At 35.6% G+C, this 17,637-nt stretch overlaps 1 protein-coding gene and 1 long non-coding RNA gene across 3 annotated transcripts in view; both read right to left on the bottom strand.

The window, feature by feature from the left end:
- Positions 1-193, bottom strand: part of DENND1B (DENN domain containing 1B) — a 161,251-nt gene extending 161,058 nt beyond the window's left edge. The window contains exon 1 of one of the 2 annotated variants that reach the window (XM_026087854.1): positions 40-193. In XM_026087854.1, coding sequence (XP_025943639.1) covers positions 40-67 — 28 coding nt within the window. In that variant the 5' untranslated portion in view covers positions 68-193. The remainder of the gene's footprint in view (positions 1-39) is intronic. The other variant, XM_026087855.1, reaches the window with a different exon arrangement.
- Positions 194-2,942: 2,749 nt separating this feature from the next.
- On the bottom strand, positions 2,943-15,193 carry LOC112976510. The gene is made up of 3 exons (XR_003257047.1): positions 15,129-15,193; positions 4,286-4,352; positions 2,943-4,028 (listed from the first exon to the last, which is right to left on the bottom strand). It is a non-coding gene; the product is annotated as an uncharacterized LOC112976510 (long non-coding RNA).
- Between the last annotated feature and the right edge of the window lie 2,444 nt (positions 15,194-17,637).

The raw sequence follows: 17,637 nt of genomic DNA, 5'->3' as shown, positions 1-17,637 counted from the left end.
TGTTTGTACTTTCTATTAACACAGTAGAATGTATTTTACCTTTGTGCAGCCAATTTTTTTTCACCATGGCTGAGGCTCATCAGCAGCAAAGTCCAACATAGATCTAGGATTAAGGCTGGCCTTCATGTGTTATTGTCATCTTTTTCCCCTAGTGTTGCTAAGGCAAATGAAAACATAAATCTTGCACATGCAGAGGAGGAAGCTTGGACAATAACAGGACACTCAAAAGAAAAAAAAAAGAAAAAAGAAAAAAATCAGAAGAGCTTTGTAAACATATTCCAGAGCTGAACGATTTTGCATCCTATTAGTAATTCCTAAACCATCTAATCCCATAAATTAGGAGCATGTTTCATCTATTGTTTATAAGACTCATTTCCTTGTTGACCCAAAACCAGCTTTGGTTGGTATTCTATATTATACTGCATTTTGTACCACTAGGTCTTTAGTATATGTGATCAGTTTTCCAAGCACAGGAATTCTTTCTCAGAGCTGAAGACTGCAGTTTATAGCTAAAGCAGATTTTAGCAGATAAAGCAGATTTTATCCATACACCTGAGTATTATACTGGACGTCCATAACTTCCGATGTGGCTATATATGAAAGAGCATTATTGTTTTATTGCCTGTATATTTTATTTAAAAAGAAAGAAAAAAAAAAAGCATTATGATGATGAGAATTTTGGATTCAAAGTGCTGTTTGGTGTATCTCAACAAATCACCATTTTCCATCACTGCTATATAGTAAACATTCTCTTTAAAAAAGCCTAATGAAGTTGAAATTATTGATTTCAAATCCATCTCTCACAGCTGTTGCTGTTCAAAATAGATCTGAGAATAAAATTTGGCTCTCTGCCTAATCATGCATATTTATAATACTCGCATTGTTCTAGTATGTCTGATTGACACACTGTAGAGTTAGATAAAAAAATCTCTAGAAATCTTTGGGAGCAAAGTGTGAATATTAGAACTTTAGAACCATTGACTTATATTTCGAATATGGTTTATTTGGTTTCTAAGATGTTTTATTTTATTATAATGGATCAGTTTTGTCCTGTCACAGGAATATTAATTTAGGTTAACACAAAGTATACACTATTATTTCTTTTTTCTTTCCACATATGACATGACTTTTAATATTCCCATGAAATAGATTATTGGAATATATATTGCTAGGACTTCATAAAAATAATACTGGGGAAATTTTCTGGAAAAATCAATGGGAAGGCACTTTCTCGCTTCCTGTAAATTATCTGTTTCACCATTTATCTCAGATTAGGCTGAGAGTAATATATGTTGTTCTACATATTCAAAATTTTGAGCAACATTAACTTAATACAGGGCTAAAAAAATAAAACAAATATACCAAAATCATTTTGGTTCCATTGCATAGAAACCACTTCAAAACATCACTTTTTTTACAACTACTGTTTACATTGTTCTGACACTTTCTGTCCTATAAAATTCTTGCTCACTGAAGGATGAAAATTAAAACATACTGGTCATTCTTAGATGAATAATTTCTACAATATATACAGGAGCAGTACCATCATTAAGCAGAATCTCAGAAGTAGGAGTACCCTAGTAGTGCGCATCTGTATCAACCTTCCTTTTGCTTATATTAAGACATAATGAAGAGTGCACATGATGAGACATGAAGCAAACAAACAATGCACTTTTCCTGGCTTATAAAATTTCATTATGTTTTTTTATGATATAATGTGAACAATTCCGATTTGGCTCTGTACATAGCCCAGTTTATGTTCTCGGCAGGAAATTAGAACTGCGTATATTAAGAGTATACATTTACTTTACATAGATTGTATAACCATGTTAAAGTACAATCTTGAGGAGAGTTTCTCAAAATGTCCTAAGTCAAATTCATTAAGATTCTATTTTACTAAAGTCATTAATGAAGATGGTACCTCTTGATTGCAAAGATCATTCTATAATTCCTGGTCATGGTTTACTTAAGTGACTGCATACACACATTTTTTGTCCTGAATACATCAGTCTCCCTTTAAATGGATTATTGAGCTTTTTGAAACTAGGACAGCTTATTGAGTACAGCCACTGTAAAACCAGAAAGCCAAAACTATTTTTATTTGAACAAAATGTCACATAACAAAACATCTTCATTTTCACAGATTACCACATAGAATATTTTCCAATTTACAGGAGTCAAGCAACCACAGAAAGAAATCACCAACCAAAACACCTGAGTAGAAGAAGCCACACAGACAGATTCTTTAAGAGCAAACGCTATTATCAAAAAATTTTCAAGAAATCCAAAGAATACTATTTTTTTCAGGGTGGAGTCACCCTTCAGTTCCTTTTTAAGCCTGAAAGACAGTCAAGTCTACAGATTGCACTGAAGTAATTTAGGGTTGGAAGCAAAGTACCACCTTTTCTCTTTGTAGAGCTTCAGAGCACTGAAGATTCAGATCATTCTCACCCATTTAAAATCCACAAAGCAGATCACATACAAGCAGACCAAGCACATGTCCTCCAGTCACTTACAGAGTAAGTACTTAGGCTTTGCCTATCCTCATGGACTTACTGGCACAGAGTGCTCCACGTTCCACAATCAATGCAAATATCACTGACCCTTCTTTCCCTATTTCACCTTAACTGAGTGTTATGATAGTTTAATTTACTTTATTTTTATTACTATTATTGTTTTATCTGAGTTATCCTTTTCTTCATCATTATCCCAAATAACAGGAGCAGAATGGATTTCTGTTTTATTCACTGTTGAATACATAATACAAATTTCCTCTGAGGATTGTGAGGCCTGACAAGTTTTATGAAAGACAAAGTAGCTTGCTAGATCTTTTAGCATTTAGCAATGTCACACAAAATTGTTTATATAAAAGGAAGACAGTCATCACCAGTAGTAGTCAGAGAATTTAAGGCAAGCTTTAATTAAAATTTTTTATTCACAGTGAGAAATGTTTTCAGCCAGCAATATATGTTTTCAGCCAGGCATGTAGAGGCGGTTATCTCAAGCACTTTTTTTTTGTCTAGTAGTTTCACAGCATTGATTCCTAACATAATAACCAGGATGCAAGAGAATACATTTCAAATTATTTTATGTAAAATGCAGCATATCATATCAGGACTAAGAAAGAGAATTCCGGTTTTGAGTATTTATTAATTACACATGCTAGTTTGATCCTACAGTTGTCTTTTTCCCAATTGACATATGTGTAAGTATTTTTAGACTTTATCATGCAAGGTGCTACAGGGGTCTGACCCCAAGTAAAAACAGATGTAAGCACATACTTCTGTTGCATGGCACATGCGCAATCCCATATACTAGAATGGTTTTACTCAGATGCACCAATTTAAAAAAACACGATTGAATCAGCAACTGAATGCTCAGAAACTTACAAAATTAAGTTTAAGTTTTATATATCCTGTCACACAATCAATTTCCCTATTGCAGTTACCTGTGACATGACAGGAAAAGTTCATTAATTTCAGCTGAAGAAGTAAGCAACTCTGCTGCTAGGGAGCAAATATTCTGTTTATGCAGCAGTATTCTTAGCAGGGAGAAGATACCTAGAATATACTTACCAGCAAAACTCTTTCCCGGACATACACTTTTTCAGAATTTCACATGTGGCGTCATGATACCATTAACTATTTTCAGTTCTGTCAATAACTGCATGATACCAATCTATCATAATTGTGCTCATTAGGCAATATTTTGTTACACAAAATGAAAACTTAATCTATGTCCAAATGTGCTATGCCTTAAAGCAACTGACAGGGCTCTGAGTATTTAATTTCTTCTTAAGAGCTAAGTTTTACTACTTGAACAGAAAACTGGAAGGCACCAGCTAACTTTTTGAATCCATTTCCTTAAATAACACACATCCAGAGTTTAACATAAGCCAGACGACAATTACAACACTCTAGAAGTGACCTAGAAGTCCAAAAGCCATCACTGTAGCATGCCATAGGAAGACAGCAGGAGACAGTAAGGTCATCACCAGTGTTTCAGGTTCCTGAACTGGCGATACATTTCTTTAAAAAAAAAAAAAAAAAAAAAAAAAAAAAAAAAAAAAAAAAAAAAAAAAAAAAAAAAAAAAAAAAAAAAAAAAAAAAAAAAAAAAAAAAAAAAACTTCAAATTAATGCTAGGAGATGAAACAGCCCATGCTACACTGGATGGCATGAAAATCCCACTAGTTCCCGCTTGTCTGACCTAGGTGAGAAATATCCCCTGCCAGCTCCAAACCTAGTCATCAGTTCAACCTTGAATGTACGAGCAGAACAAACCTACCAGGTAACAACAAGATTTTAGTGCCACTAGAAGCAGGAACAACGTTCATCTCACATGCTGATTCTACCTGTGTAAGACAGTTGAAACAAAAACAAACAACAAAAGAAACACACATCCACAGTTTAGGAGCCAAATTATGTCCAAAGGATAGGAAAGGAATGCATGAATGATCAGCTCTTACCAGCAAGACTAAGTTACAGTAACTATTTCCCTCTTTTCAGTCTAAAGGCACAGTGGTTCCATTCCATTATGTCAAACTGATTACAGACTCCAAGTTTATAACTGTCATAGAATCATTGTCTTTTATTTCTATCTTGATACTTTTTCTTAATTTTAGTTTACTTAGAATATAAATACATCCACTATAATAGAAAATAATAATTTATATTTGCTCACTATATTGCATTTTAGCCTTAGGAAATAAAGAATATTATCTCTTCAGCAATGCTACTTCATTTGTGGAAGCAGCACTCTTAAAATGTTACACTTTCCTTTCCAGCTTCTGAGGGAAGTGTTGCTGTGCTTTATGACAGTTATAATCTCAGCTTCTCTGTGTCAAGTACAATTCTACTCTTACAACACAACTAAGCAACTTCAAAATTTAGCATCCAGTATTCAAATACAAACAGTCAGCAGATTTTTGCATTTAGCTTGTCATATAGCCTCTTCCCAAAAGCAAAAGTCTGACGCTATATATAATGGCATTGTAATGTTACAATATCTAGATGTGTTCTAACACAGGTTCAACCAGCACAACAAATAAAAACCTTCATGTGAACAACATCTAAATTCAGACGAATAGGAATTTCCCATTCTCTATTAGTACATAAGCAGAAGTACTAATCATTCTTTATGTCATTCTTCCCCATTTTGAGTTTAAGGAAAAATGCAATGGTAAACAGTTATATCTATAGCAAAATATCTCAGTTATGATGATTATGCCTCTATGATGCTTACAATTCAGCATTTACTAGGATAGTCTGTAAAAATATATCCCAAGTAAATACAGAAACCCTAACCAATATGATATTTTCAGACACAGGTTTGTAATTTTAGCTTTTTAATCTATATCTCAATACCCATCGAAATCTGGAAAGAAATCAGATCCAGATCCAAACTTAGAAGTCTTAAATAAACATGTTAGAATTGAAGGGTGCTGTTCAAGCTTTATTTCTAAATTAGAATTTAATACTTGGACAGTACCATTCAAATAAGCATTAAGAACCGTTCTACAAGAGACGACAGTATGACTGTAAACTGCTGGCTTGGCTTTCACAGCTCAGGAAGGACAGTCACCACACCCAGAATCTTGTTCAGGCCTTTTTTCTCTCACCACTTCTCCTTTTTCTCTTCTCCTTTCCACATAGTTAAGTTTTAATCTTTATTCCTAAACCAGAATCACAAAATAAGAGAAGTCCCAGTCCAACCAAATTACTCAGTTATAAATGTAGAGCTAGAGTTCCAAAATACTTTACATGGAAAATTGTCAAAGGCAAATACAAGAAGTTAGTGTTTAAATTATTTTAGTATTTCATCTGTCAGTCACTTAAGATCTTCCGTCTTACATAACTGTCTGCAAATACTGTTTCTACCCGAATCCTAAAGTTATCTCAAGTCAGCCTTCTACAAAAAATACACATTCTTAACACACTGATTGTGAAGTGGAGCTGTGCACAAACTGCTCTTACGATACAAAATTAATTTAAGAAATATCGACACCACCTTACTGGGAAAAGTTATTGTGGCTTTGGGGGTTATTTTAAACCTTCCATGAATGGTCTATACAACCATACTCTTTGTAGCTCTGCTCATGTTTTACTTTGTTTACAAACTTAAGTGTCTATCCCAACAGAGTTTTATGATGAGCATGTCTATTGCATCCGCAGCCAGTATCACCAGCGGCAAAGGAAAACACATTAAGAATATTGCCGTTAATCAGAAAGTAAACCTTCAACCTTTTCAAGTCAGTGCTAGAGAAACAGGGAGAAGCGTCTTATGGCTTGCAAAAAAGATTATAAAACTTGAAAGTTTAAGTACTTCTCAAATCTTTTAAGCAGATTTTAAATCCTCCTTTCATGAAAGAGAAGCCTTTAAATGGCATATGAAGAGAGCTATCAGCATAACATATCTCCTTAAAGAATGATAAACTTTTGTTTAAGGTAGACTATTCAACATGTGGGAGGGCAGAAGCATGCTGAAATTAGCTTAGAAAAATATGCAAACTCTTAACACTTCTGAATGCAAGAAATTTAAAAGCCTGCAACAATCCCCAAGCAGCCATCTCAAACAGTTAAGTACTAAAATGAAACTAAAACTAAATTTGAAAAAGAGAAGAGGAACTACAAGTTTTATACTGATTGACTGCATTACATAATAGTTTATTTTCAGCTTAATTTAGTTATATTAATACTAATATGCTAATTCTACAGAATTCTATACAAAGCTCTTTTTATAGTGAATTAATATCTGTATTAGTTAACTCATCAGACTCTTCCCTTTTAATTCCACTGCCCCAAAACCGATCACACTGCTGAAGGTGGCATATGGCATTACATAAAAAATGGTAACAATCAGGCAAACGTCTGCAGGGGTATAATTCATCTCTACCAACACTGATATCAGACAGCCTGCCGCCACATGTACTATAGCTGGAACCTCCGGGGTAGAGTGGAGTCTGCCACCCCTCCCGAGGCTGCATCCTCTGGCTGCAAGGAGCAGGGTCAGCCCTCCCCCACCAGGGCTCTTCTCGGTGAAGAAAGCAGGGGAGATAGGCAAAAGAGCTTCCTTGACCTATTTCTCCAGCAGCTCTTACCCTTTCCCCTCCTACACACACATATCTGCACCCACCTCCATATTACACATACATCCAAGAATCTCTGTAGGCTGGAGGAAAACTCTATAGGAAATAAGGCACCAAAAAGCAGCAATATTTTCCCCTGCATTTTTGTATTTGCAAAGAGAAGCTGAAAGCTGCAATAACTGATCCTCCATCTCTCAATCTCTGGAGAATGAAAGAAAAAAGAAAAGGCATCAAAATGCCAATCTTTATTTTAAAATGCAAAATCATAGTTGCCTTAACCGTTTTTATTGTTCATAATTTTACAACACCCACTCTTTGCTAGTTCCAGTCCAAACATACAGAAAGACATTGTTCATACCCTGAATAGCTTTCCAACTAAATGAAAGAAATTTGAATAAAATAAAAGCATGAATTTAAATACAACTGAAGGGTGGTTTTTTTAAAGCTATACAAAAGATTATAGTTTATGAAGAACTTAGCGGTATGTTTGGTGCTTGTACATGATAGAGTTTCAGCCATATTCCATATGGCTTATACTCCTTGGTTTAGTCAAAAAGGACAAAAATGATGCACAGTCTCAGGCACTACCTGCTTTTGTCTTCAAAACACTCACCTAATCCTAAACACGACTGTGAAATATTCCGCTCCTAATCAATCAAGAATTCTATAGAGAAACCAGCCTAGATTAAATATCCTCTTCCAAGCCTGTTAGGTACCACTATTTGAAAATTTCAACAGCGAAAATTGTAAGAAATCCTTATTGGGAAGTAGCACTAACCTAAGAACCAAAATATTATGGGTTGGGGGGGTTGAAGCTTAATGAAACATCAGAAGAGTAGAGAAGAAAAAGTTTTTTGTATTTTTTTTAATATACCAGAAGCGTTATCCATTATAGCATCTAAGACTATAATCAGATGTTCTGAAGTGGCATTTCAGGCATTATACATATTAAAAAGTGTCTTTAACTTTTTATTAGTGTAAAAAAAATTTCTAATGTGGTAACATTATAGGTAGGACTAGAAAAATCTACAAATAAACTTTCTTACAAGTTTCATATTTATGTAGTTCATAGTAAGGTACTGTATAGTTGCTCTTCATAGTCACCTTATGACCATAATGAGCTTCAAAAAGCTAGAGAAACATAACTTTTGTAGGCCAGTATTTATTAAGTATTCTTCCAGTTAAAGCCAAGAATGGAAAAAGTTGGCAATATAAATGAAGATTATACCAAAAGTTTTAATTACTCTTAAAACAAGAATACTGCAGACTTCTTGACGTATTACACTGATAGATTATCTTTTTAATCAGGTTCAAGTGATGCTCTGCAAAAAAACAGCAGAGGAAAAGAGTTATCTGATCAGCACGTTACACCCACAGGCTCAGAGAGCTTGTGGTTAATAAACAGCTCTCTACAGAGAAGAAAATAAACAGAACACAACACCAAAAAACAGTGCATGCTCTGACCACAACCCTGCAAGTAGCTTTGGAAGACTCTTGAGCAAGATCCTACCAAAGCCAGACAGGTCACCTATGGACAGAAATACCAACTGCATTAAACTTTTTTTCAGAATTGGAACCTCTCTGGAACTACCTATATTATTAGTACCTTGTAGATAATATCAGACTTCATGCAAAAAATTTTGAGTTTCTGGCCCAATTCCTGGACTTAATTAATATAATCCTTAAAGCCACTAACACAGGATTAAATGGATTTTCATGGCTCTTCCTTTAAAATCTAATGTTAGGAAGAATCTTTAAAGAAAAAGCCTTTATAAATCCTGCATCACTAACATTTATTATCATTCTGACACAGACAAGGTAAACTACAGGAGTCATTCAAGCAATTCAACAACTACTATTAAACATCTTCTCCAAAAGCCATGCATTTAGCCCGAGAGCTACAGCAGGTTTTCTTGCATTTAAGGAGGGAACAGAGGCAAAGCAAAAAAAATCCCCAAACTAGTTCAAACAATTATTCATTCTTTGAACAGAAACTGAACTGCTATTTTGAAAGGGTTTTTCAAGTAAAACTTGAACAGCTTCAGTCAGAACTAAAGCTGTCCTAGATCCAAACCAAAACATTCAGTGGTTTAATTCCCCGGATGCAACAGAACATTCAGTGGAGCCTTTTCTAGCCTGGAATTCTTTCTGTTGTTTTTCATATGTCATATAATCAAAGAAAGTTAAGGTGGTGCAAACAGTATTCTCTTACCCACAAAAACTGAAACCCATCTGACTCATCTTCTTTTTGGGAAATCACAGACAAAAATGCTGAAGATAAAGTCTTATGTTCACAGAAGTTGTTACACATTGCCTTTCTGCTTGTGGCTACTATATTTGCATTGGCTTTTGTGTTTAGCCTCTGAAAGTTTTAATAAGATGGATATAGGGAACACACTTTATAGAATGAATTAAAATTATCAACTTTATCTTTGCACATTTAACCAAAATCTAAAAATTCAGATGTGTATGCACACTGTGTGTCTGTGTGTGTAGATACATATACACACTCTCCTCATGAAGATTTCATCAGCAGCACTATTTTGGACATGTTCTGTGGAAGAATTCAGAAACAACAGCTCTCCAGAAACTTTCAGTTTACTTTTCACGATGAAAGGATGTGGGCAGGAAAAAAAAAAGAAAAAAAGAAAAACTGCTTTGGTCAGTCTATTTCTAGACTCAAGTATGACACTACCAGGTGCAGTCTAACACTTTTAAGAGACAGAGAAGTTCCAGAAGAGTAAACTTGTTTTAGTTGCAGCTGTCTTAGAATCTTAAACCAACAGCCTTATGCAAGACTGCACACTTAGGAAGACTGCAATAGAGCATTACTTCCCACATTTACGAAGTATGATTCAGCTTGAGGATCAGAAATCTTGGATCATTTTACCCTAAACCTAAAGAGCAACACTACTCTTTAAATTAACACAACAGTTTCTGTCATAATAATATCAGGTTCCAAGTTGTCCTTTGGTTCTGCAAGTGAAAATTTAATTCAGAAAGCCAGAAGAAGATGCTAAAATGGGCAAACACTCTTACTGCTTCTTTTGTTTCTTTCTTCATTAAGAGGCGATGCAAAGAATTACTGAAACCTGCAACTGCCTGAGAGGTAGTGTAAAACCTTTTTACTACAGGATGCTATTCACACTGCAAGCCTTAGGATTGCTTAGCACTGGTCTCTTGATCACTTATCAAACTAGGCTGAAGTTAATTCATTCCAAAGTTTTGTGAGAATTGTCTTATGAATTTTCTGGACAAAAAGCTGTCACACTAATCAGTTACCATATTTCAACACACCATGTTAAAACGATGCTTACAATTTTGACCATGCTGCAAAGGACTGGAAGTTTTGACATTGGCTAAAATCCACCTTTCCTACATTTTTTTTCTCTTTTGAAGAAACTCAGTTTCTCTGCCTGACTTTCAACTGCCTAATTAAATACAGCTGAAATGCAACTCTCAGGATAAAGTCTTAGATGTATATTATTGAAAGTATCAGTTTCTCCAAAAATATGGTAAGCAGTATATTCTAAAACAGCGCAACTTTATTCTGCTTTGTGCCAGTAGTAAACATTGAACCCCTCTAATAAACAGAAGTTTTTCTTAACCTAACTCAAATGAAGAGGAAGAAAGATCATCAGCAACAACAGAAAAAATATTAAAATTCACGCAACTAGTTCAATGGAGCGCTCAATTACAAGAATTTCTCTCCCCCATCCCTCCCAAACGAGAAGAGATTAAGAGAAGTACACTATTCTACCAGGGCTAACAATGCTATTGTGCACTCCTGTGGTTTAGGGGAGAGAGCAAGAGGGAGCAGCCCAGCGGCATCATGCACTCAGTCAACAACAGAGTATCAGGAAATAGATATTCAAATAAGCAAGCCACTCTGAAATGACAGAGAATAGATATCCAGTGGGAAAATAAAATTTGGATTCAACTGTAACTAAAGACATGCTAACACAATTGAGCCTATAACAAGTTCAGGAGCTCTGATACAAGAAGCCATAAGTTAATACTGTATCAGAGTATTCTTCTACAGGAAACTTATTAAATTTCTACACTGAGTAGAAATCAATGGTGTAAATAATTAGTTGAATGATTTAAGATTGAATACCATAAAACAAACCATGCTGCATTGTCAAATCTGAAAAATTAACATTTCTTGAGAGGTACGCTATATTTTAGGAGTAACCTAAAAATACTTTTTCAAAAGCATACTAACAGCAAAACTTTAACATTTTAACAGCAAAATGTTTCATCGTTTAAAATTGTTGTCAGAGTACATCATCCTTATAAAAATGTCAGCTTATTAGTAGTTATACACACAGTAAGACTACCTCAGGTTTTATTCGTTAGAACAGTTACACACCGGCAAAAGGAAATTAAAATGCAAGAGAACACACACCACAGCAAAGCTTGAAAAGGAAAAGCTTAAAAATACATGGTTCACATTAAGGTCTTCCTCTCTCCTAACTCAGCTTCTCCTGCTGCTCACTCATGCAGGGAGATCATAATTTTGTGGCTGTGATATTTCCACGGCAACACTGATGATGGTGATGTCACAAATTCAACCTTGACATAGCTTCAGGATCAAGCACAAGGAGCAGATGGGATGCGAGGAAGAAAGCCCCTATTTAAACACAAATCTCTTTCATAAGAAAGAAAGGGCATGAGCAAAGAAACAGGTGAATGGACCATGTTTTCAGCTATGATATATTCAAAAGATTATCCTAGCATGAAAATCTATTTAAAGGCAAGACCTACAATACAGGGTAACTGTCAAATTTGTTAGGCCTTATAATAAACCAACCTCGAAAGCTCCCTGTTTAGCATGACAAGCCTTGTGCTCAGTTTCTAAAGTGGTGGTGAAGACAATACACTTGTATCCCTTGTGAATTCCTTTAAATAACTTTAACATTCAGATATATTAATCTGATACATTACTGCGCTCATAATATCACATGTAAATATGATGTCCCTTAAAGCCCTTAGTGAAAAGGGTTTGTTATCTGAATTAAATAGTTTATGAAAGAAATTAATCGCACATGGTTCACCAAGTACAGAAGGATGGTAATTGGAATATTCAGTAAGCACAATTTTATTGATAAAAGGAAACTGTAATTTTGTCTTTTTTTTGTGGACTCATAAAAGGCCTGCTGAAACATCTATAAACCCATCACTGGTCATATAAGACAGACTCAAATACTATCAGTACTCTGATGACAGACAGTTCTACCTCTCCTCCATGCACTCGATCACCCTACCCCTTAACCAGACCACTGTCTGCATGAAGTCATCTCATTGGTGAACAGCAACTAAGCCCAAATGGCACAGGCAAATGATGGTAAGAAGTGGAAATGAAGAGACTGTAGCCACAATGCGATCACAAACACAGTCTCCACATTAAGTTAATTCAGATCACTGTTTGATGATGTGCATGCACTCCTTAAAGCTGCTAATCTTCACAGAGCACAATTCATGAATAGCATGATACTCCCTCCTAGGGAGGCAGGGAAAGCGCCTATGACCAGAATTCAGTTGTAGACATTTTGCCACTCTCTGCCTGACGACACCTGTGCCCAACTCAGGCATGCAGGAACCAGCCTCTGGGAAACTGCTAGTGTAGACGCCTCACTAACAAGGGACAGTACGAGCAGGTCCTACTTTCCTCTTCTATCGCTGCTTGCCTCCTATAAATCTTCTAAGGTTTTAGTTCTTCCCTTTAAGCCCAACAAAGCTCAAGTCCAGAGTCTCTTAAAATACATAGATATATACATATATATATATATTACTGCCCTAAATAAAACCAAACATTATATAGGAAGTACAACATTTCTGTGACAGACAAAAGCTTTCTTAGCAGTCTGAATCTAGTTCATATGCTTTAAACCTCATTACACATTCACCTGCCTTTCACTTCTACATCAAAATACCATTACTTGTCTATTCTACCTCCATATAAACACTTGGAAGCGGTCACATTTCAAAAAAAAAAAAAAAAAAAAAAAAAATCAAAAAGAGCTGTGAGAACTGCTCTAAAGGAAAAAAACAGCAAAGCCAAAAGGCACGAACAGAGAGGATATTTAAAACCAAAGAGGCAGCATGAGAAAACACAGAGAGTCATTTGCAGAAGACGACCAAAAACGAACTGAAACAGAGAACATGATCCAAACTGGAGGTATGTAAAAGTACTGTTGAGATGTAAGCATCAGGCAAGATTTGCAGAGTCTCTTAGGATAAAACAGAAACACTTTGAACAAGATACAGAGAGAAAATGAGAACAAATGCACAATTTGCACAGGTGGTCACTCACAGAGCTGCAGGTAACAAAAACAAATTAGATTCTTATGACAGCAGAGATACAAAAGATGCAAAATAAAAATCAGAGGCCAAAAGGAGGATAAAAGTAATTAAAAGGCAATAGATCCGGGTTCTGACCACAGAAGAAAGAACAAATTTTTAAAAGATATCAAGATAAAGAACTGAAAGGATCATCAACAGTCTAGTAAGGAAAGGAAGAAAGAGAAGTTGAATGAAATATGCACATTGAAGCTGGGCCTAAGCTGAGATGTGACTGTAACTCCAAGAAGATAAAGGCCCAAACTAACGGCAAGATAGATGGAAGATTTCAGAAGTGAACTAGCTAAGCAAGATTCATAGTCATCATCTATTAAATTACCAAGGTAAAGACTGTAAAAGGGACAGAACAGAAGATAAAGCATGCCATAATGGGAAATGCTTCAAACAAAACAAAACACAACAACAATAATCAGAGAGTTAGGAAAGCCAATCCGATTCTCCAAATCATAACTATACCAACAGCAAATCAAAGAGGAAAAGCAGACAATAAATGAAAGGATGCTGGCTCTTCACAAAAAAAGTAAAATTACCCAAAGACCAAGATATAACTCCACAACTAAATGAGAACAGTCTTACAAGGAAATAAAAGAGAATAGGAAATTAAGATATCAATAATGACAATACGTACTACAACAGATAAAAGGTACAGAAAAGCCTGCTGGGATCATCAGGAAAATGGAGGGCCCATTTTATATTTTACAATACAAGACCTGAAGAACTCAGATTGTTGAGCTTTAACAAAAATGTTCTTTGCAGATATATTAGGCAGGTACCTATGATGGAACCAGAAGTGTTGGCTGAAGAAAAAAAATGGATATAAATCATTAACAGTTTGGGGCTATAAACTTCTATCAGAATAGTAAACTCTGGAACAGCATCCATTAGCATAGTAGGATAAGACACATACCCAATTTTCAAATGGAATTTACTGTATTTACAATTGGGATCAGGACACCATCGTCATAGACTAACATGACCCAGAAGACTTCCCTCCCTGTGTTTCTAAAAGGCCAACAATCTTGTATGATAACGTGAACTGAGTTCCCTCACTGGAAACTCTAGGGGTCTCTAATTTCAGCATTGGAAATCCCTTTTTTTTTTCCACCTGAGAGGAAAAAAGAACTCTCTCAGATAACTCTTGCAGTACTAAAACTCTTTTACCACAGTGTTTGTAGAGATATGAAACTGATTGCTAATATCAATTCAAGCTAGTGACCATTGCTGTTTTTATCATAACAAAAGCACCTCCCAAATATGAGCTGGAAAAAACTCTCTTTCTGTTCTTCAGAGAAGAACTTTCTTTGTCCCTTTGATTAAAATGAATATTCCAACAATAGAAGTTCCCTGCTAAAATGAAATCTTACACAAAATCTACATTTTAAGACTGAAGAATTGTAGAAGCTAAAACTAAAGTCCAAGCTTTGCAAGTATCTCTCTTAAAACAGAAATATGTTACAATAGCTAAAAGGAAATATAATAATAAAGAATAAACCACAATGACTATGAATTAGCACTTTAACACATTTTAAAATGCAATAAAATGAAAACCACAGACTTTTTCTAATACGATCCTAATCCAGCAGAAAACAAAACCATGAGATGACTAGAGCAGGATGCAAACTAGTTTTTTTTTCCATTTCTAATTTCTGTAAATAAATACCAACAAGTATAGTATATTACCTTCATTTTCAGAAGTTTGGCATTTTACTTTCAGTACCAAATCAAAGGTACGTTCTGGATTTTCCCTAGAAGAAAGAAACACAATTCATTAATCATCTATATGTTTCAGATAGCGTAAATCATTTTCTACAGTGTTATATCTTTTCCATTCTATTTGTATAGAATAAAATTAAAATAAAATTTAATTAAAATAACATTATAAATCAGACTGGTTCCTCCTTAGAACTAAGAAGCCACATTTCCTTGTACAGCCTTAAAAAAAAATAGGGAGATAAACAAGCTAAACTATGTGATTTATTCAAGTGATATTATCACAGCCTTATACAGCAAATAGTTCTTCAGTGACGGCATCACATCACAGTTAACAATTGGGAAAAAGTGCTACTAAATTCCTTACCAATCAATCTGAAACACATTAATGAGGTCTGATAGCCTTTTCTACTTCCTCATTTATGATTTTTAACGAGTTACCTCTTATTTCTACTTAATAGGAATGGTCGATAATTAGACTTTCATTCTAATCCCACAGATTTAGCCACTACCTCTTTAATGCATATGGTCACCAACATAACGCTGAGAAACACTTAACTTCTTCTTCATAAGATATTGGTTGTCGACTTCAACATTAAAGGCTGAATCTCAGGCATGATTCAATGAGTGAGAAAATATTACTGAAGTAATGGGGATGGATGCAACCATGACCTATCCAGAAAGATGGGTGTGGGTAGATGGGGCCTCTGTATCTGCTGCGACTGTACTGGTCAGCTCTCTGTGATGGCAAAGGCCTCTTTCACCGCCCCAGCAAATACATACCTAATAATGATGAGTTGCATATGTTAATAATGATTAACATTCCACCTAATCTAAAACTAAATCTTTATTAAAACAGTTCTAAATGACATTAGCACACCATCCAGTTCTGTATGCCAAGCACACTGCTATTTATATTAAAAACAAGTGGTATAACCGCACCCATACCAATTATCTATTTAACCACATAAAAGACTCAAACTTGAACTCTTTTCTGGGGTAATGCTCCCACTGAAGTCAGCTGGAGTTTTAGACAAAAAAATCCACAACTTGGAACCACGTTTCTAGAATACTGCAAATAAAGCATGTAGCAAATTAATACACAATTGTTTGTCTTTAAAGAAAGCTTTGAATGGAATCCAAAGAGCTAACTGGGAAAAGTTTCAGCTGTCACAAATTAATTGATTTAGCATGTGCTGTCAGTGACCTCAGCATCATCACCAGCTGAGATATGCAATTATAGACAAACTCAGGTTATGAAGACCTAACCCTCCCATATCACAATCTTTCCTTGCATCATATTTTAAAGTATTTAGTTGGAAACATCCTGAATCTGATGATACTGCGTGTATGAGATCAAATTCTGCTTTGAGTTACAACAACCTAAATCCAGGATATTGGAGATTTACTCTGGTGTTAACGTTGGTCTGTTGTTCCTCTAGCTGGCCAGCAGGTTCAGCATGAAACTGATAAGGCTTGAGTTCATTTAACTTTATCAAAAAGTGAACTGTAAAAATCCTTCCTTTAAAAAGGAGTGACATTTCCCCATGATATTATTCAAACTGAGAGGATGGGTTTATACTCTTAGGTCATTTTCCTCTTCCATTTCTTCCTAACAGCAAGACAACGCAATGTTGCACTGTTTTAATCGTCATCAGTTAAAATGTTACAAACGCAGAATTAGGACTTCTAGCTCAATTCTTATATGAATTACAGTCATGAAGAAAGCTCTTGGAAATAACACTCCTTTCAGTCTTTCACTATACTACTCTAAATCTGTTTTTCCAGGAAAATACTTCCAAGTTTACTCTTCACATCCCACTACACTTTGAAGTGTCAAAAACGTGTCAAGCTAATCTGAGGATTGTCAGACTGTCTCTCATTTCCTTTATAGCTACTCAATACCAGCCTGCTTATTCATCATACATTTATATATAGATTTCTGTCAATTCACAAAATATGCATTTAACATCTCATCAGCTTCTGAATTCAGAAAAAGCAGCAAGACTACTCCTGCCACATAAAGCTTGAGTAGCCTTATCTTGCAACACGTGAAACGATTTTTTTCTGTTTCTTTTCTGCATCTGCCATACCATAGTAGCAAAAAAAACAATTATTGAAGATACTTACTTCACAAAACTTGAGACTATCAACCACTGTACCTGGTAATATTTGAGGGTAGCAACGTTACCTACATCTTGCAAAAGACAGTGGCTTTCTTAATAAAAATACTGAAGCGTGTTGCAGTTTAGCAGCGTACTTATAAAGCAGCTAACTTCAACTTTCTGCAGCAGTGTCTCGGCCCCGGGAGCAAACCCATCTCTAAGTTTCAGAACGGCAGCGCCGACGGGAAGCTGCCACCATTTGCAAACCGCCGGTCAGCGGCGAGGCGTGAGAGCGGGGGCCGCCCGGGGGCCGGGAGCCCGCAGCGCGGCCCAGCCGCCGCCCGGCTCCCGCCGTCGCGGCTCGGGCTGCCGCG

This window comes from Apteryx rowi, unplaced genomic scaffold (genome assembly GCF_003343035.1).
Source record: "Apteryx rowi isolate R43461 unplaced genomic scaffold, aptRow1 scaffold_74, whole genome shotgun sequence".
NCBI classification, from domain to species: domain Eukaryota; kingdom Metazoa; phylum Chordata; class Aves; order Apterygiformes; family Apterygidae; genus Apteryx; species Apteryx rowi.
This window is presented reverse-complemented; position numbering and strand designations above follow the sequence as displayed.